Source organism: Miniopterus schreibersii (genome assembly GCF_964146895.1).
Source record: "Miniopterus schreibersii genome assembly, chromosome: X".
NCBI lineage: Eukaryota > Metazoa > Chordata > Mammalia > Chiroptera > Miniopteridae > Miniopterus > Miniopterus schreibersii.
The window spans coordinates 65,434,626-65,460,790 of NC_138104.1; the positions used below are offsets into that span (position 1 = coordinate 65,434,626).

General features: G+C 39.7%; 1 protein-coding gene across 5 annotated transcripts in view; it reads left to right on the forward strand.

Moving 5' to 3' along the window:
* Positions 1-26,165, forward strand: part of MTM1 (myotubularin 1) — a 115,330-nt gene that overhangs the window by 44,009 nt on the left and 45,156 nt on the right. For all 5 annotated transcript variants that reach the window (XM_081124977.1, XM_081124978.1, XM_081124979.1 and 2 more), the window contains one exon: positions 3,352-3,453. In XM_081124977.1, coding sequence (XP_080981103.1) covers positions 3,352-3,453 — 102 coding nt within the window. The remainder of the gene's footprint in view (positions 1-3,351; positions 3,454-26,165) is intronic.

A 26,165-nucleotide genomic window follows, 5' to 3' on the forward strand; every position in this document is an offset into this window, starting at 1 on the left:
ACTTGTTGCCTTATCAATAGGAAAAGCTTGTATTAACTATTAATCACCCAAAATTAATAAGAGAAAGTACATTATTTCCCTTTGACTATTTATTGTAAGAACAAAGGGCTGGGAACACCTCACCAGGCATAATTCTCAAGTGTTACATATATACATGGTGTCCCAAAAAATGTATACACACTTTGAATGATTATAAAGTTAGTGTTTATTAACATGTAGCTCATTTTCAAAATTAAGTGAGTTATCAGCTATTCTACACACTTTGAATGATTATAAAGTCAGTGTTAATACAGTTCATTTTCAGAATTACGTGCGTTATCAGCAGTGTGTACATTTTTGGGGGACACCCTATACTTCTTGGAATTAGCATTAAGCTCAAAGACAATGACCAAGAACAGTGTTGTACCACAACCTTTTAACTCAGTTATCTCCCTGGAAACACCAATGTCACTAGAAACAAGTTCCATTTTCTTAGTAAGACCTGAAGTTGATTAAAAGGGATCTGCAGCAGTGGGATAAAGACTCACCCTCCTCCCTCTCATAGGTCAGCTGTCATCTGTAGTCAGTAAATGTCATAAAACTGTGTTTCTGTACTAAAGCAAGTAGTCATAACCCCTATACATTTGGTTATGCCAGCTCTGAACATGGGGATTTCTGTTTGCCTGTAGCAGCTTTCACATGGTGGATATACATTCCAGTGGATGCTGCCTAGCAACAGAAGCAAAGATAGCTCTGAATATGTGAATCCTGACTGCCCAGGTTGCATAACCCCTGCTAACAACTTGGAGCCTTAACACACACACACACACACACACACACACACACACACACACACACACACACACACACACACACACACACACACACCCCCCCCCCCCCCCCCCCCCCAAAGCATATCATCAAAAAGCTTTCTGTCTTCTTGCACACTTCACTCCCATTTACTCAGTTTAAAGACACTGCTATTTGCCCTAACTGGTTTTGCTCAGTGGTTAGAGCATTGGCCTGTAGACTGAAGGGTCCCAGGTTCAATTCTGGCCAAGGGCACGTACCTTGGTTGCAGGCTCAATTCCTGGCCCTGGATGGGTGCATGCAGGAGACCACCAATCGATGTGTCTCTCTCACATTGATGTTTCTCTCTCTCCCCCTTCTACTATCTCTGAAAAGCAATGGGGGAAAAATATCCTCAGGTGAGGATTAAAAAATAATAATATTTTTTTTTATTATTATTTCTTTGTTGTTGTTGTTAATGCTCACCTGAGGATATTTTTTCCCATTGATTTTTTTAGTGAGAGAGTGAGGGTGATGGGGGTGGGTAGAAAGACAGAGAAACATTGATGTTAGAGGGACACATGGATTGGTTGCCTCCCACATGTGCCCTGACTGGGCTGGGGATCAAACCTGCACCCAGGTACGTGCCCTTGACCAGGAATTGCACCCTCGGCCTTTCGGTGTGTGGGCCAGTGCCCTCATCACTGAGCCAAACAAGCCAGGGCAACACTGTGCTATTTTGAAGTCAGCAGTGATGGTGTTATTTCTTTAGAAATACATTCTAAAAATGATACCTCAATAGATCAACCCTCCAGTGTTGTTGCAACAAGGGTGTGTTTACTTGGACTCATTTATTAAAGTGAGGCTTGGCTCATCCCCATGTGACCCAGTTGTTAAAGAGGCTGAGGGTCTAACTACGAGACTCTTATGTCACAAGACACTTTTCCAGGTGTGCTTCCCTGATGAGGCAGACTCTAAGGAGAGCAGCTAGAACTTAATAGTTTATGCTCATATTTCTCTTACAAATGTGATCTGTCTCCTATTTGTTATTTGCCTTTTCCACTTCAGTTTTCTTGTTGGCAAGATGAGGTAGTAGTTCTTTCTGACCTTTAATTACATTGGCATCAGATGGCAAAAATAAGTTGCTTGAATTACTTATGCTTTGGCACATTGAAAGTAGTTGCTGGAATCACTGATAGATCAGAATAAATATTTATCCAGAAATGGTCTAGTTTCTTGCTGAGTGGTTAAGAAAATGATGCTTCTGAGTTATCATCTGGCCCAAGGCTGTTCAGAAGAAAGTTCCTCACAGCTCTTTGAGCCCTGATACTTCTTATGTTATATTTGTATCTCATGACATATTCTTTAAAAGCGTATCATCTTATTGAAATGAGTTTTTCCTTCTGTTTGACTAGTGTTTGGCATCATGAGCCAAAAACTAATATTCCAGTTTTCTTGGAATATGTCATAAATCAGTTTTTGAATTTTATCCAGTTACATGTTTTTAAAAACGAAAGCACAGAATCTTGGAACTGGCAAGGCCCAGTAGATGCCATCTGTATACAGAATGATCGGTCCTGGGTCATTCATTAGAGGTCTTAGAGTCTGGTTCTTTATACTTCCTTTGCTGCCATTTGCATTTTGGGTTATATATGGCAAGGCCTTTGCTGGTCCTTCACATCAAAGACTTAGGAAGCTATAAGAGTGCTCTTGAGATAATAAATTAAAAAACACTTTGAAAAAATGTGAAGCTGGTGACATCCAAAAGGGAAGGGACTGGATCTGTCTGTCTTATGTGTATCTGTATCCCCAGGGTCCAGCATGGTGCTCATTTCTGATTGAAAGTGCATGCAGTACACAATATTGATTTAAGAGACAACCTAAAATCTCCAGCTTTGAAAATAAGATAGAATGTTATTTTGATGTATAACACAAATTGATATTTATGGGAGCTTATTTTGTTTAGATTTGGTTTAAAGGAAGGGTTTCTTGCTTATTAAAGAGATATGTAATAGAAGCTATCCTTAAAATATGGTTCGCTCATTAATTTTTAGTTCCTGGAAGCATAGCCACTCCTAACATGGAGTAATATAGAACTCTGGTTACATAGAACTCTGTGAAAGTAAAACTGTGTAGTAAAAGTGTATTACATTACTTGTATGAGAGCTTAAAATGCCAATCATTTCCTAATTTTAAAAATAAGACTTTAAAAATAGGTGTAAAGGGAAAAGCTTCTGTATTTTAATGACATGTTTGACAATTTTGAGATTACATTTGCTAGCAGATATACATTTGAAAAGTTCTATGAATAAAATACAGTTTTGTAATTAAAAATTTTAGCTCTGTCTTCTCTTTAGCACTAGTTGCTTTGTTTTTACATTCATGATTACAGTAGGAATATTTTCATGGGTTCTTAAACTGGATATTTCAAAATATCATACAAAGCAAAGTAATTTTCTTTGTAATCTAGATGAATTGCCCTTTTAGGTAAGTGAGTCTTTCTACTACCTTTGTTGAATAAATTTTTGGCTAACAAATATGACTTTATTTGAAGTCTGATCTGTCAAATTTCCTGCCCCATAGGACATGAGAAACCTGAGGTTCGCATTGAAACAAGAAGGCCACAGCAGAAGAGACATGTTTGAGATCCTCACGAGATACGCCTTCCCCCTGGCCCATAGTCTGGTAAATTCCAGGATTCTCCTCAGCGTTGGAAGGTTCTTGGGTGTTTCCTCTTTCATATACTGTCTGTGCTGCACTTCCCAGTGTGATGTCTATGTGAGGGTGTTTCTTAAAGATGACTGAACCATTCCCAGAGGGAGTAGGCCTCTTGTGGGATGGCTCACCCCAGGCAACTGTAGTGTTGGCCTTGGGGTAGGTTGGAGCCCAGAGTGAGCCTGGGAGCTTGACTCAGAGCAGCTGTGCTCTCCCACCCCAGAGCATGCTGTTGTTCTTAGCCAGGCCTCTGTAAAAGGCTTGAGGTTGTGAAGTGGGACATATCGGCCTTAGTGCCACACTGGGAAGTCACATCCCAAAAGTCATTGCTCTCAACTTGGGAACTAACAAGGAATGTGGGTCCCTTGCTTTTGCGGCACCAGTTGTAAATAGGAACAAGTCCTCTGAGCCTAAATGCCATTTAAGCAAACACACTTCTAAAATTCAGATACATTGTACAGGTACTTCAGGCAGTTGCTGAATAAGGCAGGCTTAATATTTTTTTAAGGAGTGACACTTTAGATGTCATTTGATAGCATTTAGTTTATATTTGGCAAGACAGACTTATGTCTGTCTTATGGCGTTTACTTATAATCTATGATTTCGTCTATGACAAGATTCAGGATTTGTATACCTAGAACTTTTCCTTCCTCTTCACCAAACTGAGTAATCTAGCTTTGTTTTACCACGGGATTTAAATAAAGCTTTCCATACATCTTGTTCTTAAAACAATCTTTGTATTCTGCCTTTGTCTTGCCTTTTTTTTTTGTCATGTCTTGCACGCATATTCTTACTCCTCTACTCTTCTGCTTGGTGCTAAACAACCTTGGAGGTAAACACCTTCTAAGGGGTAAGCAAGGAAATAATTCTTAAAAAAATATATATATATGATAAAGATAAATATGTTGTCAGTGAGACTGAAGGTGATGAAATAAATAATTAAATAGAAAAGCGACTTTGTAATGTATCTCTTCTTCCTATGGCTGCCTTTTAAATAATTTATTTTCAGTAAATGCCTCAGATTTTATTCTAGTAAGAAAAAGGCTTCTTCCCAAATTTCATCAGCACTTGTTTCAGTCAAAGGAAATTCATGATTGATAAAAAGGACAATTATATTAAGATTGCAGAGGTCTGGAAGGATATGAAGTACTCATCCTGAGTCGTGCTTTGATTATAGATTCAAATATAATCCTTAAGACAAATGCAGTGATATCATGGAGTTGAATACCTTTTCAGGCTTTTCTCAGTTTTTGATTAAATATGTGATTATTTATTTATTTATTTATTTATTTATTTATTTATTTATTATTTATTGTGTTTATTTCTGTTTAAAATATTACAGATGTCCCTTTTTCTCCCCAATGATCCATTCTACCCCTTCCCACCCCCCTCCCCAGTGCCTCTCCACGCCATTGTCTGTGTCCTTGGGTTGTGCATATATGCATATAAATTCTTTGGTTAATCTCTCCCCCTCCCACCCACCCACCCTCCTCTGTCCCTCTGAGATTCCTCAGTCTGATCCATGCTTCCATGTCATTGAATCTATTCTGTTCATCAGTTTATTAAGTTCTTTAGATTCCACATATAAGTTAGATCATGTAATGTTTGTCTTTCTCTGCTTGGCTTATTTCACTTAGCATAATATTTTCCAGGTCCATCCATATTGTCCCAAAGGGTATGAGCTCCTTCTTCTTTACAACTGAGTAGTATTTCATAGTGTAAATGTACCACAGCTTTTTTATCCACTCATCTACTGATGGGCACTTGGGCTGTTTCCAGATCTTAGCTGTAGTAAATTGCGCTGCTTTGAACATAAGGGTACATATATTCTTTCTGATTAGTATTTCAGGATTCTTAGGGTATATTCCTAGAAGTGGGATCACTGGGTCAAAAGGCAGCTCCATTTTTAATTTTTTAAGGAACCTCCATACTGTTTTCCATAGTGGTTGCACTGGTCTGCATTCCCACCAGCAGTGGACTAGGGTTCCCCTTTCTCCACATTCTCTCCAGCACCTGTCCTTTGTTGATTTGTTGATGGCAGCCATTCTGACAGGTGTGAAGTGATACCTCATTGTGGTTTTAATTTGCATCTCTCTGATGATTAGGGAGTTTGAGCATTTTCTCATGTGTCTCTTGGCCATCTGTATGTCCTCTTTGGAGAAGTGTCTATTCAAGTCCTTTGCCTATTTCTTAATTGGGTTGTTTGTCTTCTTCTTGCTGAGTAATGTGAGTTCTTTGTACACTTTGGAAATTAGCCCCTTATTAGATACATCCTTCACAAATATGTTCTTCCAGACCGTGGGGTTCCTTTGTATTTTGAGACTGTTTTCTTTTGCTGTGCAGAAGCTTTTTAGTTTGATGTAGTCCCATTTGTTTATTTCTTTTGTTTCTCTTGCCCTAGGAGATGTATCAGTGAAAATTCCACTACATGGGATGTCTGAGACTTTACTGCCTGTTCTTTCTTCCAGGAATTTTATGGTTTTGCGACTTATATTTAAGTCTTTTATCCATTTTGAGTTTATTTTTGTTTATGGTGAAAGTTGGTGGTCTAGTTTCATTTTTTTGCATGTACCTGTCCAATTTTCCCAGCACCACTTATTGAAGAGACTATCTTTACTCTATTGTATGCTCTTGCCTCCTTTGTCAAATATTAACTGACCATAGTGGCGTGAGTCTGTTTCTCGGGTCTCTACTCTGTTCCATTGATCTATATGTCTGTTGTTGTACCAATACTAGGCTGTTTTGATTACAGTGGCTTTGTAGTACAGTTTGATGTCCGGTAAAGTGATCCCTCCCACTCTGTTCTTCTTTCTCAAGATGGCTGCAGCTATTCGGGGTCTTTTTTGGTTCCATATAAATTTTTAAAATGTTTGTTCTAGATCTGTGAAATATGCTGTTGGTATTTTAATAGGAATTGCATTGAATTTATAAATTGCTTTGGGTAGTATGGACATTTTAAGGATATTAATTCTTCCAATCTATGAGCATGGTATATTCTTCCACTTGTTTAAATCTTCCTCTATTTCTTTTTTCAGTGTCATATAGTTTTCCAAGTACAGGTGTTTCACATCCTTGGTTAAGTTTATTCCTAGGTATCTTATTTTTTTAGTTGCAATGGTAAATGGTGCTGTGTTCTTAGTTTCTCTCTCTGAGAGTTCATTGTTGGTGTATAAGAATGCCATTTATTTCCGGATATTGTTTTTGTATCCAGCTACCTTGCCAAATTCATTTATCAAATCTAGTACTACTTTCATAGAGTCTTTAGGGTTTTCTATGTACAATATCATGTCATCTGCAAATAATGACAGTTTTACTTCCTCCTTTTCAATGTGGATACCTTTTATGTTTTTTTCTGTCTCATGGCTGTGGCAAGGTCTTCCAGTACTATGTTGAATAAGAGTGGTGAAAGTGGACATCCCTGTCTTGTTCCTGTTTTTAGGGGAGATGGTTTTCATTTTTGCCCATTGAGTATGATGTTGACTGTAGGTCTGTCATATATGGCCTTTATTATGTTGAAGTAGGATCCCTCTATTCCCACTTTGCTTAGAGTTTTTATCAGAAGTGGGTGCTGGATTTTGTCGAATGCTTTTTTTGCATCTATTGATATGATCATATGATTTTTGTCCTTCATTTTATTTATGTAATGTATCACATTTATTTGTTTTGCAGATGTTATACCAACCTTACATCCCCGGAATAAATACCACTTTGTCGTGGTGTGTGATCTTTTTAATGTGTTGCTGGATCCGGTTTGCTAGTATTTTAGTGAGGATTTTAGCATCTATTTTCATCAGGGATATTGGCCTGTAATTTTCTTTCTTTGCAGTGTCTTTATCTGGTTTTGGGATTAGGATGATGCTGGCCTCATAAAAAGAGTCTGGGAGTTTTCACTCCTCTTGAATTTTCTGGAATAGTTTGAATTGAATAGATGCTAATTCTTCTTTGAATGTTTGGTAAAACTCGCCTGTAAATCCATCTGGTCCAGGACTTCTGTTTGCTGGGAGTTTTTTGATTATTGCTTCAATTTCATTAGTTGTTATTGGCCTATTCATGTTTTCTACCTCTTATTGATTCAGCTCTGGATGGTTGTATGCTTCTGGGAATTTGTCCATTTCAACCATGTTGTCCAGTTTGTTGGCATATAGTTGCTCATAGTATTTTCTTACAATCCTTTGTATTTCTGTTGGGTCAGTTTTTATATCCGTCTTTTATTTCTGATCTTATTTATTTGGGTCCTCTCTCTTTGTTTTGTAGTGATTCTGGCTAAAGATGCTTCAATCCTTTTTATCTTTTCAAAGAACCAGCTCTTGGTTTTATTGATTTTTTTGTATTGTTTTTTTAGTCTCTATGTCATTAATTTCTGCTCTCATCTTTATTATTTCCTTCCTTCTACTTCCTTGGTGCTTTTGTTACTGTTCTCGTTCTAGTTCTTTTAGTTGTTGTGTTAGATATTTCATTAGATCTTTTTCTTGTTTCTTGAGATAGGCCTGTAATGCTATAAATTTTCCTCTCAGGAATGCTTTTGATGTGTCCCATAGATTTTGGATTGTTGTGTGTTCATTTTCGTTTTTTTCCATGAAGTGCTTGATTTCTTCCTTGATGTCATTGGTAACCCATTCATTGTTTAATACCATACTATTTTGCTTCTATGTGTTTGAATATTTTTGAGTATTTTTTTATAGTGGTTGATTTCTAGTTTCATGGCATTGGGATCCAAAACATGCTTAATATGATTTCAATCTTCTTGAATTTGTGGAGGCTTGCCCTGTGCCCTAACATGTAGTCTGTTTTTGAGAATGTTCCATGTGCACTTGAGAAGAATGTTTATTGTGCTGCTTTGGGATGAAATGTTCTGTAAATGTCAATTAAGTCTATTAGGTCTAGTGAGTCATTTAAGATCTGTGTTTCCCTGTTTATTTTTTGTCTTGATGATCTGTTCAATGCTGATAGTGAGGTGTTAAAGTCCCCCACTATGATTGTGTTGCTGTCAATCTCCCCCTTAAAGTCCACCAAGAAATTTTTTATATATTTAGGTCCTCCCATATTGGGTGCATAAATGTTTATAAGGGTTATTTCCTCCTGTTGGATTGATCCCTTTAGTATTATGTAGTGACCATCTTTGTCTCTTGTTATGGTCTTTTTTTTGAAGTCTATGTTGTCAGAAATAAGTTTTGCTACTCCAGCTTTCTTTTCCTTTCTATTTGCATGGAATATTTTATTCCATCCTTTCACTTTTAGCCTGTGTGAATCTTTTGCTCTCAGGTCGGTCTCTTGTAGATGGCATCCTTTTGGAACCTGTTTTCTTATCCATTCAGCTACTCTGTGTCTCTTGATTGGACCATGTATTCCATTTACATTTAAGATTATTATTGATAAATACTTATTTAATGCCATTTTTCCCATTTATGCTGATGTACCTTTCTCTCAGTATTCTTTCTTTTTCTTAGAGCAGTCCTTTTAGCATTTCTTGCAATGCTGGTTTCGTGCTACTGAACTCCTTTAGCCTTTTTTTGTCTCAGAACCTCTTTATTTCACCTTGAATTTTAAATGACAGCCTTGCTGGATAAAGCAATCTTGGTTGCATGTTCTTGCTTTTCATTACTTTGAGAACTTTATGCCACTCCCTTCTGGCCTCAAGAGTTTCTGTTGAGAGATCAGCTGTCAGCGTTATGGGGGTTCCCTTGTAGGTCACTGCTTGTCTCTCTCTTGTAGCCCTGAATATTTTCTCTTTGTCCTTGACATTTGCCATTTCAATTATGATGTCTTGGAGTCGGTCTGTTTGGATCCCTCTTGTTTGGAACCCTCTGTTTTTTCTGAACTTGTGTGGCTTTCTCCCTTGCCAGCGTAGGAAAGTTTTCTGTCATTATTTCCTACACCAAGTTCTCTATCCCTTGCTCTCTTTCCTCCCCCTCTGGTTTTCCTTTAATGTGAATGTTGTTTTACCTCATGTTGTCCCACAGCTCCCTTAGACTGTCCTCATGCTTTTTAAGTGTTCTTTTCTTTTTGCTGCTCTGATTGCTTTTTTCCTCCTTGTCTTCTAAGTCACTTTTTCTATCCTCTGCTTCACTGAACCTGCTTTTAATTCCTTCCTTTGTATTCTTGATTTCAGATACAGCATTCTTTTATTTCTGTCTGATTGTTGTTTATGTTATGTATCTCTTTTTTAATGTTTTCACTAAGTTCCTCAGTCTTACTATCTAGTGCCTTATTTTTCTCACTAATTTCCTTGAACATGTTTATAATCATTACTCTGAACTCTATTTCTGATAACTTGCTCAACCTCATCTCATCAAAGTGTTCTTCTGGTGATGTTTCCTTTTCTTTATTTTGAGGGTTGTTTCTTTGTCTCCCCATTTTGGTGGCTCTTACTCTTTTTATTTATGTATTAAATAAATGTTTTCTCCCAGTGTTATGGGGAGGGATTTTGTATTGTGAGTCAGTGGAGTCCAGAGTTGTGTTTTCCTTATTCTTTTGAGGTCTTTGCTCTAGGGGTGTCCCTTTTGTGGGTTGTTTGTGCTCTCCTGTTGTGGTTGTGTCTGTATTGTTGTTGACCAGTCCTTGGGAGGACTCTCCTCTCAGGCTGGCTAACTGTGTCTCAGCCCCAACCTCGTCTTGTAAGCTCTTGTAGGGGTGCTGGCAAGGTAGGACAATATACAACTAAACTTCCAGGAAACAAGGAGTATCCTCCAAAATATTTTGACAGTCACAATGAAAAGAACTCAAGTGAAAATAGAACTGGGAGAGTGAAGGGATAACACAAATTTTAGAGAGAAAAAAAAAAAAGAAAAATAAAACTTAGAGGGAGAAAAGTATATTGTTGGTAATAGTGATGAAAATTTAGCATAAACTAAACTAAAATGTAAAAAATAGAGAAGTTACAGGGAGATAAAAGAGGCAGATAAAAGATTCTGAAAGAAGGGCCAGCAAAAATTAAGGGAGAGAATAGAAATAGGATAATAATTGAAAATGAAAAAATAAAAATACAGTGAAGAGAATTAGAGAAACTAGCAATTGAACAAAAATACAGGAAGACAGATGGGAGGAAAACAAAAGAAAGAAAGAAAAAAAGAAGAAAAAAAAAGTTCTGCCAATGGATGGAGAGGAGATAGAGATAAAACCCGGGCAGGGAGGGAGTCCAATAAGAGATTTGGGGAAAATTATAGAGTAAAGCAGTAAACTTGTTGGTTATAATGATAAAGTCCCAGCAATTAAGCTGGGAATATCAAGAAAGTCTTGATAGTAGAAGCAAAGATAAAAGAAAACAAAGCATAGAAACAAAACGAAACAAAAAGCAAGCTAAGCAAAACAAATTTAAAAATAAAAGTTAATTAAAAATTTTAAAAAATTTAAAAAGAAGAAAAGAAAATACTTTTTTTTCTCCTTTCTCTTCTTCCTAAGGGAGAAAAAAAAAAAAGACAGTCTACCAGGTGAGTTTCTTCTGGGAAGCTTATGTTGTCTGAGGCTTTCTGTTTTGTATGCTGATTTCCGTTCTCCTGGGAGGTACTTGTGTATCAGCTATTGTGAGGAGCTGTCTAGGTTTGGCTCTGGTGTCCTTAGGTAGACGGTTGATCGGAGGCTCACTGTGGACTACCTTACCTTGTCAGCTATTTTGCAACCTTGTAGTTGCCTGGTCTTAGTCCAGAGTCTTCTGTAGAGTCTTTAGAGTACAGGAAGGCTAGTGTAGCTCAGGGTATCACTCCTGTTAGAGGTTTTGCTGTCAAGCAACTTACTGTGAGGGAGTTAGTCTCTGCTCCACAGGCAGCAACTCAGTCTCCACCCTGTCCTCAGATTCTCATTCCCCATGCACTGGCCTGCTGCTGCTTCTGATTGATTTCAGCCTATTTCCTTTTCTGTATGGGTGGTTTCAGCAGCCTGGGCTCAGTGGCTTCGATTAAAAAACATTCCAGTGAGCCCTTTGCCTGCCCAGCCCCCAGCAGGGGTTTTCATCTTTTCCTCCAGTTCCCAAAAAACAGTCCCTTAGAGTCTTATTCTTATAATGTCCTCCTGTGAGCTGTTTTTCCCTTCCCCCTCAGGACTGTGCCCTGCAGTGGGATATCTGGGGCCTCATTGAGCTGGAGTAGCCCCTTTCCTGTTGGAGGTGGTGCTCTCAGGATTCAGGTGAGGCAGGCGTGCTCCGCCCTCCCTTCCCAGTTTCGGGTTGGCTGGTGGTACCAGGCACACCCCTCCAACAGTCTACTATGCAGACCCAAATCCCAGCTTCTGCTGTTCTGTCTGCCCCGTGCAGGCTTGGAAGGTGGGAGCCATTTCAGTGATTGGAAACTCAAAATGCACAAAGGAACAAACAGGCAGAGAGTCTGCCCTGCAGAGTCCTGCAGCCTGCGCGCCAAGCTACCCAGCGGTAGGGGACCCAAAGTCAGCTCTATGCAGCTTCCCTGAGCCACTGATCTCAGTGAAGCTGTGGTGGCTCCACACTCCAATACCGCGCCCCTCAAGGCTGGTCACAAATCCCAGACTCTCCCCACTGGGAGCTCAGGGCAGGAGGGCTCTCCTCCCCTTCCTCACACCACACAGATAAAATGCTTTCTGGGGCTCAACACAGTGCCTTACAGAGAGGCAGAGGGTCCCTGTGTGTGGCTGCTCAGTGCAGTCCTCTGGTCCCTTACTACTCGGGTGCCACAGGCTTTGGGACAGCCTTTCCTGTGGTTGGCACCCTGAGCATTAGATGCAGGTCGCGGCCACCATTAGAAGCTTTGTTTAGCTAGGAAGGTGCCGTCTCCTCCTCGTGGGTACCCCGCTCCCCTGGGTCCCTTTGCCCCCCGTGCGGGGCACTCCTTCCCCTCTCCTCCGCTCGGGGTCCAAGATCCCTGCTTTTGGATGCCAGTCTGTACTCCCCAGGGGAGGGAGCTTTGCAGTCTCCAAGCCTTGGGGCTCGGAGCCCAGCACAGGCTTCAGGGGTGATTCCCCCTTTCTACGTCTCCCTCTCTTACCAGACTCTATTATGTTTCTTCAGTACTCCCTACTCGCGATATGTCCACTCGGGTATGTTTCTCTGGTTTTTCCAAGGTGATTATGTAGTATTTTAGGAATAAATCGAGTCTGTGGCTGGCAGCGGGGGTGCTCTGCTGCTTCTCACAGTGCCACCATCTTCCCTCTCTAAATATGTGATTTAAAAGATATTCCAATATTAAATATTTTTAACTATTAGTATAAAAAGAGTTTTATGGGACAACATCTTTGAAATTCTTATGAAAGTTAGAATGTCAGTCTAATCTACGAAAATTCAGTTAACAAAAGTTCTGTCTTGGGTTTTACATATCTGGCCCTAAATTATCAGAAATTTAAAGAATGTCTCACATAAGTTTGAAGTAGATGAGGCTCCAGTCCATCTTCAAGATCGTGCCCCATCACCCACCCCCATTTTCTGGCATCTTCTGCTTCTAAAGAAGCAGAAGCAGTTTAGGGTTTACTCCCCTAAAAATGTCAAGTATTGGGCCAGCTTTCCCCTAAACTGTCACTTCAGTTCAGTCTTCTGGAAAGAACAGCCTGTCCTTATCTTCAGTTCATTCATTCCTCCAACCCATTCCAGTATCCAGCTTTATTAGAGGTACCTTCTTAGAACTCGTGACCTTTTACTGGCCAAATCTAGTGCCTCACTTCAGTCTTAATTCTGTTTGCTCTCCCCCAGGCATTCAACCATTTTGACCACCCTCTTGCAAATCTTGGTTTCTGTGTTCCTCTACCATCTTGACTATTCCTTCCCAGTACCCACTGCTTCTATCTTTTCCTTAAATGTAAAAATCCCATCAATGGTACCATCAGCCCTCTCCTCATGTTACTTTCTTTGCCTTAATGGTTTCATTTAGTCCCATAGCTTAAGCTGCAGTAACTTCCTTTGGAAGTCCATGAGGATCACAAGCTAATCATCTCCCTAACCTCTTTGTAGTTTACCAGACCTACTCTTCACCCTTTGTATCCCTCAATTTGGATGATCCTCAGTTGTTCAAGTTTGAGAACTTGAAGTCAACTTTTTTTATTCTTCTCCTGCTTTACCTATCATACCCAACATCAGTTCCAAATCTTATAGGATCTACTTATTAGTAACTCTCAAATATTTTCCCATTTCTGCTTATGCTTTCTAATTTAAGCCATGTTTCCCAACTGGCTTCCCTTCTTTTAGTTTCCTCTCCTTTCAATTTATCCTCCACAATGCTGCCAGTTTTGATCATGTCACTCTGTGTCCCACTTCCCACAAAAAAACTTCTCAGTTACTTCCCATGGCTTATACCCTACACTCCAACCACACAGGACCATCCTATGGTCCTCTGGTATACGTAGAAGTTTCTTGACTTGGAGCCCTTGGTTTTCCTATCCCCTTCATCTGCAGTTCTCTTGTCTCTTTAATGCCCATCCTCCACCATCTTGCTCAATCCTGGATCCTTTTTCCACGTTGTGTGCATTCCCCTGATGGGAGTTCATCTCACCTGTTACTTGTTAGACCTGTCAGGTCCTTCTATCAGAGCACTTATCTCAGTTTGCCTTATATAATAATTCTGTAGTAATTGCCTGTCCTTCCTCCTATACTGTGAGCTTATCAGGGCAGGGATCAGCCTTTTTTTAATCTCTCTCACCTCAGCATAATGACTTCTGCATGGGAGTTGTATAATGATGGCTTTTTTATTGATCTTAGGTTTAGTAGAAAATGAAGGGGAAATCCATTATAGGGAAATGAATGGGGTGGATTTCTGGATATTGCTGTCATTGGAGTAGTCCACAGAGAGTTTGATTCTCAAGTCTATGATACTTTTTGCCTTTTTTGTTTTAAATCTGTGCTAGGAATCCCTACTTCTTTTAGGAAGTCAATAAAGTGACAAACTGGAGAGAAAAATGTGAGCTGAATTGCTCATTCAAAGTTTTGGAAAAATAAATTCTCTGAGTTTTAACCACTAAAAATCATCTTTAAAAATGTTAAAGTAGACACCAAAGCAATACAAGGTACAGATAAAAACAGACCAGCTACTGACATGGCTTTTGGAAAATCAGACCCTGCTATTCAAGTCAACATGTGCAACTGTTTCATGAATCGATTTCCTTTCAGAGTACTGTTTTGGGTGGTGGTGGGGAACAGGGATGGCAGGTGAGGAGTACTACAGGATTAATTATACCTAGTCCCATTCAGGGATGTGACAGAAGTGATATGACAAGCATGTGTGGCCCCGATATAGGACCGTGTACATTTGGTGCTATAAGAGAAATATAGAGGAATTCCATTGGGAAGTCTCAAGAAGAAGAAAGCACATCCAACACAGATTGAAAAAGCCTGCATGGAATTGATAGTCATTTGGGTTGGACCTTGAAGGATGGTTATCGTTTTCAGTGGATGAGGATGGTGGAAGTAGAATTTAAAGCAGAGGCAAGACCCTGACCCTTTACATAGCGGAGGGAAAACTAGAAGCATTGCAAAGTATTTATGAGGGTAGCCAGTGATGTTTGGCGGGAGTGTGGGGAAGAGGGGGAGATCTGGGGTCATCCAGTGGAGGTCCTTGGTAGGGTTAGCAGTTTGTATTTTGGGAAGTAGCAGAGACCACTGAAGGTTTTCAGATAAGTGATAGGACTGAATACAACATCATGAAGAATAGGTAGGAGAAGAGAACTCCTGAAGCCAGGAAGGGAAGTCAGAGGGCTAGGCAAGATGTCCATAGTGCGGAACTAGGACGCTGGTGGTGTGAAGACCACACCTATGCTGAAAAACAGGTGTGTGTGTGTGTGTGCGTATGCGTGTGTGTGCATGCATGTGCACTCGCTTGTCTTAGTGTTGCTTCTCATTTCATTTCCCATCTGAAAATGAGCTATTTACTTTTATCTAGACCACACCCTGCAGGTTTTTCTCTCATTTCTCTAACCGTTCTCATTCACTTTGCTGGTTCTTTTCCCACCTTCACTCCCTATAAGCTGCAGAGGGCCTAAGGCAGAGAGAAGTTTAAGAAGATGATCATGGGTGTGAGATGCTGTGGAGGGTCAAGGAGAGGATAGGATCAAGAAGAGTCCTTTAGATTTGACTAAAGCTCTCTGGAGACTAGATTCCTTAACTGAACTGCTTGAGGTTGGGACCTTTTTTCTTTTGTATCCCCAGTGCCTAGTACAGTGCCTGGCATACATTTGTTGAACTTTTTTGAATCCAGGAAAATTATCTGAGTGGAGGAGATGTAAGCCAATTTGTAGGGGTTTAAAGAGAGAGTAGGTGGTGTTTTAAAAAAAGTAATGGTAGCAGCCAGGTTGAGGGAAGATGTGTTCTCCTTAGAGTCTGAGAGAGGTGAATGGATATATTTATGGACACGTATTTTCAAGGCAAGAGAGACAAGGGATACTTTCTTGAGCAGTATGCTGGGGAAGGCAGAGGGGGATGGGATTAAGCCCAGTTTGTAGGGCAGTTTTGGAAAGAAGGGACAGTTATTCCTGTGAGACAGAAGGGAAAGAAAAGTTTCCAAACTGCCACAGTGGGGAATGTGAGAGTGTGCCAAAAAGGGATTTCCTGGGAGCGTAACCTAAGCCTGATTGCATTGAACAATGCACAAGCCCTACTTGAAAAAATATCACTTTGTTAATATTATTGGAGCTGTTCAATCAACTGCAGATTATCTCAGTGACTTTTATTGGCATTTGAAGTCAGAAGTAAACTTGCTGTTGTATCCATGCTATAGTGTCTGGAGGCCAAGAGAGGTGGGTTCCAAATCCAGCCATGGGGTGAATAGTGTATGAGTAGGCTTTATCTTTTGGCACTCTCTCACCTCCTGCTCCATTAGTATTTTCACCACTCAGTGTGTTCATGTTGGGATTTAAACTTTTAATTTAACTTGAACAGCTTAGTCACATAGAGTCGACCCCAAACCATTAACTTGATTGTTTTTGTATTATGTCAATCCAATAAAGCTTGAAAATTGTTTAGATAACATTTTCTATTGCAGCTAAAGAATTTATTTTCTTGTTTTATTTTGGCTTTCCTTTTCAAGATGCATTGTAACTCAATACTAGTTCTGGGTAACTGATACATTTTTATGATAAGAAATGTGGCAGTGCTTCTGATACGATGGTAATTTTTTTTAATGGCAGGTGCAGAAATTGAGTATGTATGAACAGAGCCTGATAGTGCTACAGAAAAATATAGAGTTTAATTGTTGGGTTGGTGTGTTCAATGATAAAGTTCCTCCTTTATTGATTTATTTTATTGTTTGCTCATTTTTTACTCAGATGGGATAGTCAAAGATAGTATAAATTTTGGATGAGAGGTTTTTTTTTTTAAAACTGTGAATCCCAACCTATTATTGAGTTATGAAGTTAATTTACTAGATTGCAACCAGCATTTTTAATTGGGATAGAAGAGGAAGTACTAAGAGCATAACACATAATATAGATAAATACAGTTTCTTGAAATGTTTCTGTCAATTATCTGTGTGTGTATGTCTGGGTCATGGTGTAAAGTGTATGGCTCTCTGTTAATCATGTTCTAGAAATTTTGAAAAACAGTTTTAGATAATGGTAGAATGTGTAGAGTAAAATGTACTTTAAGTTAATTTAGGCATTAATAAAGTCACTTAAATCAATCTTTACAGCTATACGCATGCATGGAGTTTCTTGAATTTTGTCTAACTGAAGGGCTTGAGTTTGTGACTGAACTCATGTGACAGAGACTCACATAAAAGAAGTGTAGGGCTAGAAGAAATGGAGCCTGAGATCCAGCTCCCAGGCTCTCAGCAGCCACTGATGAGGGAGGCCCAGTGAGATCACCTTTCTGCAGATCCCTTTTGGTGTGTGGTTCTGAACACATGCCATGGAGTCCAGCAGCCTGTGTCTGAATCTGGCTCAGTCACTTACCTGCTTGGTGACTTTGAAAGTCACATAATATTTATGTGCTTTAGTGTTCTCATCCGTAATGGGGATAACGGTCTCAACCCCATAGGGTTTTTGTGAGGATTAAATGTAAAGTGTTTACAACAGTGCCTGGCATGCAGTAAGTGTCCAGTAAATGTCAGCTGTTCTGTTATTAGTGCACCATTTTCCCAGAGGGTGCAAAGAATAAAGGATGATTACCACAAAACACTTGAAATCTTTTAAGAATTTTTCAATTGAATTTGAGAGAGAGAGAGGAAGGAGAGGGAGAGAGAGAGAGGGAAACATCAGTGTGAGAATGAAACATTGTTCAGCTGCCTCCTGCATGCCCCCTACCAGGGATCGAGCCTGCAACCCAGGCATATGCCCTGACCGGGAATTGAACCAGCCACCTTTCAGTGCACAGGACAACACACAACCAACTAAGCCACACTGGCCAGGACCCCAACACACTTTTTTCTGAGAATATTAATAAAGTAATTGTGATAATACGTGAGACACTTTAAGCCCTTTAAAAGAAAGATACTATACAGCTAAAGGTCAGTATTTTTATTAACAATCATTGGTTGTACCTTGATAAAGGATTAGTTGAAAGTCTTAAATTTCAGAGTATTAAATCCAGAAAGCATTTTAACTAGAAATGTGAAACATGGGCAGCAGCGATATGTAATAGACAGAATCCTTCAGAAATAGTTTTCCATATTTTTATTTCTACTTTGACCCTACACAGGCCTACTGCTTTTAGAGTAACCTGGCTCACTGAGTTTGTGTTTCTGCACTTTCCACTTTTCTGTGCCATTCTAGATTAAGCTCTTGGCATCACAGTATTTCCTACTTGTTATTCTATGAGCAGTCATATAGTTGCAAGGTTTTCTGGTGGGTTTTTTGGGTTTTGGTTTTTTTTTGTTTTTTTTTTGGTAAATCTGACTTTCTTTTGGGCAGTAGAAATTGGTGCAGGGGAGAAGACTCCTCTCTGGCTCTAATTTTGAGAGAGAAGCAAAACTGAGTTGCAGAGATTAGCAGCCTTCCACAACTGATGGCATAGTGCTTTTTGACTGTATGCAGAGGCTGGTAGCAGTATCTTCTAAACAGCAGCATCTTTGAGAGCAGGGCCCATCTGCATTTGCAGGTGGTAGTTACTGCTGCCTTTGGTTTTAATAGTCTTTGCTGCTTATTTCTTTTGACCTAGCTTTGGTGAACCACATCAAACTCTGTCGTGTGGCTTAAGTACTGTACCATTTCTACCTGTGTCTTCTTTTGATCTACTCCACTTGTGCTTGCTTGTAAAAATAATTACATAAAAATTACTAAAGTGTGTTATGGAGAGTACATCTTTTTTGATCATTTGAACGACAGGGATAAGAGAATAAAGCACACAGGGTACTTTTCCCTGTGCCCTCAATTTTTAGTTTAGAAATGGGGAAATTTTTATAAATTGCTTTGAGATTTTAAATCAGAATGAAATGTAGTGGGCTCTTACTTTCCAGGCCAATTACAGAATTGATAGATAAAAGTAAATAGCTTATTTTCAGGCAGGAGTTGAAATAAGAAGCAACATTACATACACACAGCTGATTTTTAGCTTAGATGTGGCCTAGAGACTGATGTCTTAGTTCTCTATTTTCTTTTTGGCCAGGACATTTTTTATCTTGAATAAACAGTAGTCTTGGCTAATAGAGGGTCTAATCATGCTTTTAACTCTCTTCCCTTCCTGCCTCCTCCAAGACTTGGCCATCTTCTTTCCATCTCTCTCCCCGCTGCCCTCTCCCTCCCAGCCTTTAGACATGCTCGGTTTTTCTCTCCACTCCCCCATCTCCTGGGACGGTGGTCCCAGCTGGGCTGTCCCCTACATTGCCATCAGTGTTCAGAAGCAGAATGTTCGCTGCTTACCTACAAGTCCTCAGCAGCCACACATTTCAGAACTCATTATCCCACTTCTCTCCCTCCCACTCTTTGAAAGGTAAAAACCAATGCACTCCTTTTGCTCTCTGCATTCCTGTTTGCAGCAAGTGTTTGGATTCTGAGTATTTATTCCTCCCTAGCCAAATCATTAGTTTTGTTTTGTCCAGCATTTTTAGATGTTTTCAGCAGAAGTCTCTTAGGGTATCTAGACCATTGTGCTTCCAAATACCTCTCCCTGTGGCTTCTGAGATGTGAATCTCCTGGCCTGCCTATGTCTCTAGCTTCTTTTCTCATTCCTCTGCTTTTTTCTGCTGTCTAACTGGGTTTTCTAGAAAAGTCCGTTCTTCCCCTCCTTCTTGCTCTATATTACCCCCTTGACAGTCTTTCTTACTCTCCTGTCTACAGCATTGCCTTTCTGAGCATGACTTTCAAATGCATAACTTTATATTTCCCTTTAACTGCTATATAACTTCAACTGACACCTAAACATTTGTTTAAAATTAATCTCTTATTTTCTCCCCAAACCTGCTCCTCTGCTCCCAGTTTCTCTGATGCTATCTCCTCTTTTCCCCCCTTCTCTTCCTCCTCCTCCTCCTCCAAAATCAAAGCCATTGGAAGATTTCCCTTTTCCTTAACATTTACTATATCTTGGGAATTCTTCCTTCCTACCCTTAGTTCAGGCTTTCCTCTTTCCTCTTCTAAGCTGTTGGGATGGTGCTTTAATTCATTTTTCTACCTCTCTTCTGTCCTCTAATCTGCCCCACATGTGCCTTCTGTCAGATTAATCTCCCCGGGATGCAACTCTAATGGTCACATTCCCTTGCCCCCAAAAATATCAGTGGTTCCTGCCTCTCTGTCAGTGTAAATGTAAAAATCTGTCTCCTCCACAGTGTGGCCCCACCTTTCAACAATCTCCATTTTTTCTACCCCTCCTATACTCTGGTGAAGAGAATGAGGTGTTTGCTGATGGCACATAGTCTCTGAGTCTTGCTCCCATTTGTGACTTTTTGTCATCATGATTGTTTTCATGTCCAAAGTCATCTTATCCTTACATGGTAGCAGAAATGCCATAAATGTCACTCCAGGCACCTATGTCCAGGAAGTAAACTTGGCCTTCTCTGGAGCCCCATAGTGCTTTATCTTTACCGCTCATGGCATTTGCCATTTTCCTCCTTACATGATCAATAGTTGTTCCCTCTTTGTCTCTCTCCTTTGGAGAATTTCTTACTCCTTAAAGACAGTGGCTATGTTTTACTCATCATTTTCTCTAGTGATATACCTTATTCATAGTAGGCCTCTGGTGTTTGTTGAGTGAATATACTAATGTCAGTAGAGTGAATGAATAGGAACCAGCAGCAAGTTATCAATAAGAATATTCTGCTGTCGCCCAGCCGGGCGTGGCTCAGCGGTTGAGCATCGACCTAGGATCCAGGCAATCGGGGTTCAATTCCCGGTCAGGGCACATGCCCGGGTTGTGGGCTCGATCAATAACTCTCTCATCATTGATGTTTCTGTCTCTCTCTCTCTCCCTCTCCTGTTGTCTCTCTGAAATCAATAAAGATATATTTTTTATTTATTTTATTTATTTTTTAAAAATATATCTTTATTGATTTCAGAGAGAGGAAAGGAGAGGGGGAGAGAGAGATAGAAACATCAATGATGAGAGAGTCATTGATCGAGCCCATAACCTGGGCATGTGCCCTGACCGGGAATCGAACCCCAATCTCCTGGATCCTAGGTCGATGCTCAACCGCTGAGCCACGCCCGGCCAGGCAAAATATATTTTAAAAAAAAAGAATATTCTGCTGTCTAGAAAGAGCATTTATTCAATAGCATTTACTTTAAAAACTTTAAAATAGCTAGCGTATGCCCATGATTGAAAATTCAGGAACTATAAAGTGGTATTGTTATAAACTGAATGCTTGTGTCCCCTTTCCCAAAATCATATGTTGGTCCCCTAATCCTCAATGTGGAGCTGGGAGTTTTGGGAGGTGGTTAGGTTTAGATGAGGTCATGGGGTTGAGCTCCATGATGGGACTAGTGCTCTTATAAGAAGAGGAAGTGCCCTTATGGAAGAGCTCACTCTCTCCACCATGTGAGGTATAGCAAGAAGGTTGCCCTCTATAAACCAAGAAGCAGGCCCTCACCAGAACACTACCATGCTGGCATTTTGATCTTGGACTTCCAGCCTCCAGAACTGTGAGAAATAAATGTTTGTTGTTTTAAGCCACCCAGTCTGTGGTATCTTGTTGTAGAAGTCTGAACTAACTAAGACAGGTATACAGTAAAAATATCTCCCTCCCAGCACCCCCATTCCCCTCCTCACACACAGTTGGTGTGTTCAGCTTATTACTATCCACCCAGTGGTAGTTTAGACGTATACAGGCAACTTGGTACTTATATATGCTTTTCCAACTCATCATTAGCTAGTGCCTAATGAACAGGCTTCTTCATTCTCTTTATGACTGTACCGTACTCTGTTGACTGTCCCCTACTTTATTCAATCCTCTATTAATGGATATTGAGATTATTTCCAGTCATTTGCTCTTCAATAAACTATTACAGTTGAAAACCTTGCATATACATCATTTTGTATGGGTTCACGTATATCGTAGGATAAATTCTCAGAAGTAGAATTACTGATACTGCCAAATTCCCCTTTATGGATGATATACTGGCTTTTACTCCCACATGGAGCATGTCAGAGTGCCTGTTTCCAGACATTATCTCCAGCTGTATTAGTTTCCTATAGCTGCTATAACAAATTACCACAAACTCAGTGGCTTATAAAAACACTAGTCTATCATCTTACAGTTCTGGAGGTCAGAGTCCAAAATGGGTTTCTTTGGGCTAAAATCAAAGTATCGGCAGGGCTACATGTGTTCCTTCTGGAGGCTCTAGGGGAGAATCCATTCCTGGCATTTTCTAGCTTCTACATGCCACCACATAGCCAGCAACAGTGGGTCAGGCTCTTTGAATCACTCTGACTTTGCTTCCATCATCACATCTCCTCCTCTTATTTTGAATTTCTGCCTCCTCCTTCTGCTTCTTAGGACCTTTATGATTACATTAGGCACACCCAGGAAATCCAGCGTAATCTTCCTATCTTAAAGGCAGCTGATTAGCAGTCTTAATACCATCTGCAACCTTAATTCCTCTTTGTCATGTATGGTAATATAACTCAGATCCCAAGGATTAGGATAGTGACATCTTTGGGCGGCCATTGTTCTGCCTTCCACACGAACCCAGTATGCTTTCTAATTTTTTTGATCTTTGCTAATCTAATAGGTGAAAATGCAGATTTGTAGTTTTCTTCTGTATTTGTTTTATTTGAATGAAATTTAATATTTTTTGATTTGAGCTATTTATATTTCTGCATTGCTCTTCTGCCCATTTTTCTTTTGGAATTTTGCTCTTTTTTTGGTTAATTGTAGGAAATCTTTATGTAATAACTATACAGATTTATTATATGGGTTGCAAATATTTTTTCCATATACCTTTTGTCTTTTCTTATGGTGACTTTTGCTATGAAGAATTTTAAAAAATATTTTTTGGGAGAATATGTCTTCTTTTTTTATGATGGACATCCCTAAGACCACCCCAGGTTCGATGATTCTCTAGGAGAACTCCACTCAGCATATAGTCGTACTCACAAGCGCGATTTATTGTAGCAAAAGGAAAAGTCACATGGGGTGAAGTCTGAGGGGAACCAGGCGTGAGCTTCCAGAGTCCTTCCCCAAGTAGAGTCTCACAGGATATACCTAATTCCCCCAGCAACAAGTTGTGACAACACTCAGCACCCAGGGTTTTTATTGGGGGCTGTTTACATAGGCACCCTCTGCCTAGCATGTACCAACATTCCATACTCCCAGAAGGAGAAAGCAGGGGTGTAGCATAAAATACAGTTCACGCACTGAAAACCACTCTAAGCAGTTAAGGAATGGTAAGAACTCTCCCAAAACCCAGGTTTCCAGATGCCAGCTAAGGGTCAACCATGCAAGCAGGCCTTTTTAAGGAGAGTAGTCTCAGACCTGCTAGGTTAACTCTTGTCTGCATACTTTTCCTTTATAGATTCTAGGTTTTGCTTCCAAGTTAGGAAGGTGTTCCTCACTCAGAATTATCAAAGAATTATCCCACATTCCTCTAATACATTCATTTCTTATTTAAAATTTAAATATTTGATCAACTTGGAATTGGGATTACCACCTTAGGTATGAATCCAACTCTTTTGTACCCTGTAGTTGTGATATTATTTGTTGACTAATCCACCGATTTGAAATACTGTACCACCTTTGTCACACACTAAATCCCTCTACATGTTTGGGTATTCCTGGGGAGCTGATATTCACTCCATGTCCCTAAGGAGCACAGTTTTCCTAGGTGACGTGGACAGACAAATGTATATGATATAGATGCATACACGCAGGATGTCAGGGGAGCAGAAAGTAAGGTTGATGTTGAGGAAGGCTTCCTAGAGGAGGCAAATCCTGAAGGAGCATTCGCCAGGCATAAATGGACATAGCAAACTGCAGAAACAGTGTGTGCAAATGTGAAGAGGCCAGACACAGGCTGGACCTGCATATAGGTTGGTGTCTGGGGTTGGTCTGCGTGTAGGTGTAGCAGAAAGAGATGATGCTGGAGTGGAAGGCTGGGCCAAAGCTTGCAGAACCTAACGTGCCCCACCAAGAAGCTTTGATTTTTATTTGAAGATGAGGGGAGTCATTACCGTGTTTTAAGCAGGAAAATAACATGATTTGACTTCTATTCAAAAACATTACTTGGGCCCAGCCGGGCGTGGCTCAGCGGTTGACCGTCGACCGAGGAGCCAGGCGATCGGGGTTCGATTCCCGGTCAGGGCACATGCCCGGGTTGCGGGCTGCAGCCAATCAATGACTCTCATCATTGATGTTTCTATATCTCTCTCTCCATCTCCTTTCCTCTCTCTGAAATCAATAAAGATATATTTTTAAAACAACAACAACAACAACATTACTTGGGCTGCAGCATGCAGAGTGAATAGAAGGGGGCAGGAGAATATTTCTGGAGATGGTTGTTAGTCACCTAAGTATGTGATGATCAGGACTTGAAATGGGGCAATGGATTGGGACAGAAGAGAATAGACTTGAGAAAGATCTAGAAGGTAAGATCAGTAGAATTTATTAATTGAATATAGTTATGAAGTGATGGGATGATAGAGAGGGAAGAATCCAGCCTGGATAACCAGCTTGATGGTGGGACCAGTGGTTGAGATGGGGAATATGGAAGGGGAGTGAGGAAGAGGTGGTGAGTTCCATTTTGGATATGCTGTCACAAGTATTTAGGGGACAACTAAGAGGCAGGTGGCTACAAAGATGTAGAGCTCTGGCATGGGGAGAGGTTTATTTGGTAAGCCTGAATGTGATCATTGGCATTTTCATAGATGTGGCCAAAATTATCAGGAGAGAAAGTTAGAGTGAAAAGTACAGTGGGCAAACCCTGAGAAGTGTCAGCCTTAAATGATTATGATTGTAACCAGTGGTAAAGAATGCTATTTTTCCAAAAATGGTTTCAGATGACATTTCAAATGTAATTTGTGGTCCTTTCCTAAACAGATGAATATATATATGAAGATAGTTGTGATCCAAGAATATTAAACTATTTTCCCCAGGGAAAGTGGTAGACATAGGACAAAAAGAATTATTTACGCAAACAAAGTATAAATGGTAATTTATGTGCTAGTTGCTTTTGACTTATGAGACTTTTGTGTGATTTGGGGATATAATTACTTTCAGTACAGTTATATGAATTAACTTACCGAATCAAGTTATGTGAAATAGGCTGAAATTAATATCTAGCATGAAGATGTTAATTGGAATCATACTCTTTATAAAATTTTAGTACCTCCTACGATTCTTCCTTAAAATTTTAGGCTTTTCCCTCCAACTTTAATGAAAGCTTTTTTTTCCTTATATGAAAGGGGTCTTGTTTTTCAAGCATAATGTAAAAGAAGAAAATGAGGTAATTTTACCTTGCTATATTCTTACATGGCAGATTGAAGCTTTCTAAAAAGAAATGTCTCCAATTTCAGAAATCAAATTAGAAAAAGAATGCTTACTTAAATTCCTGTTCAAAGATTGCAAAATTCTATCAGGAAAGAAGTAGTTAGTGAGCAGTCCCCTGAATTTTTAAGGCCAGATATCCAGAGTTATAGTTTATTTGCTGCATAAAAAGGGTCTGCTCTTCCTAAAAATCATGTCCATCAATGACCATGCTACTGCATGGTGGCAATATCATTTGAAAGCACTGTTAAATCTAGAGTTTATCGATTTATTGCCCTGAATACTATGAAAGTGGTTTTCTTCTGTAACTATATCCCTTTTCGATGATATTTAATTTCTGTAAATCTTGCTGTCAAACATCCAATTCTGAGCCACCATGTCACACATCTTTGGGGGAAGAGGCTGTCCTGGAGGGAGTTTCCATAAGCCCAAGGAATCCTAATCTGGTGACAGACAGCACTGCCTCCTCAAAAAAGGAAACTCATGAATTGCTTCTCATTAATAGATTCTACTCAATAAAAATAAATTCAATCTAGATGTGCTTTAAATGAGTTGGTGCATATTTATTTAAAATAATGACTAATTAAGTGAAAGCTAAAATCTGTTGTTTCAGATTTTTTCCTCTATATGATGCAACAATGATAAATGTAGCTAAATTAAAATGACAAGTTACAGTCTATTTGTCAGAACTGTTTTTATCCCTAGTGTGAAATTGGAGATTTCATCTCAACTTTGTCTTTTAACATTTTTCAAATGTTACATTGTGCTATTTTTAATACTGGGAAAAATGCACATGATTGTTGTTGTTTATTAAGTTTCCATGCTTGGTATCTCTTGACTAGAAGGAATGTAAATTGGTGAAATGCCCAAATACTAATATAGAGCCAAATAAAGGAA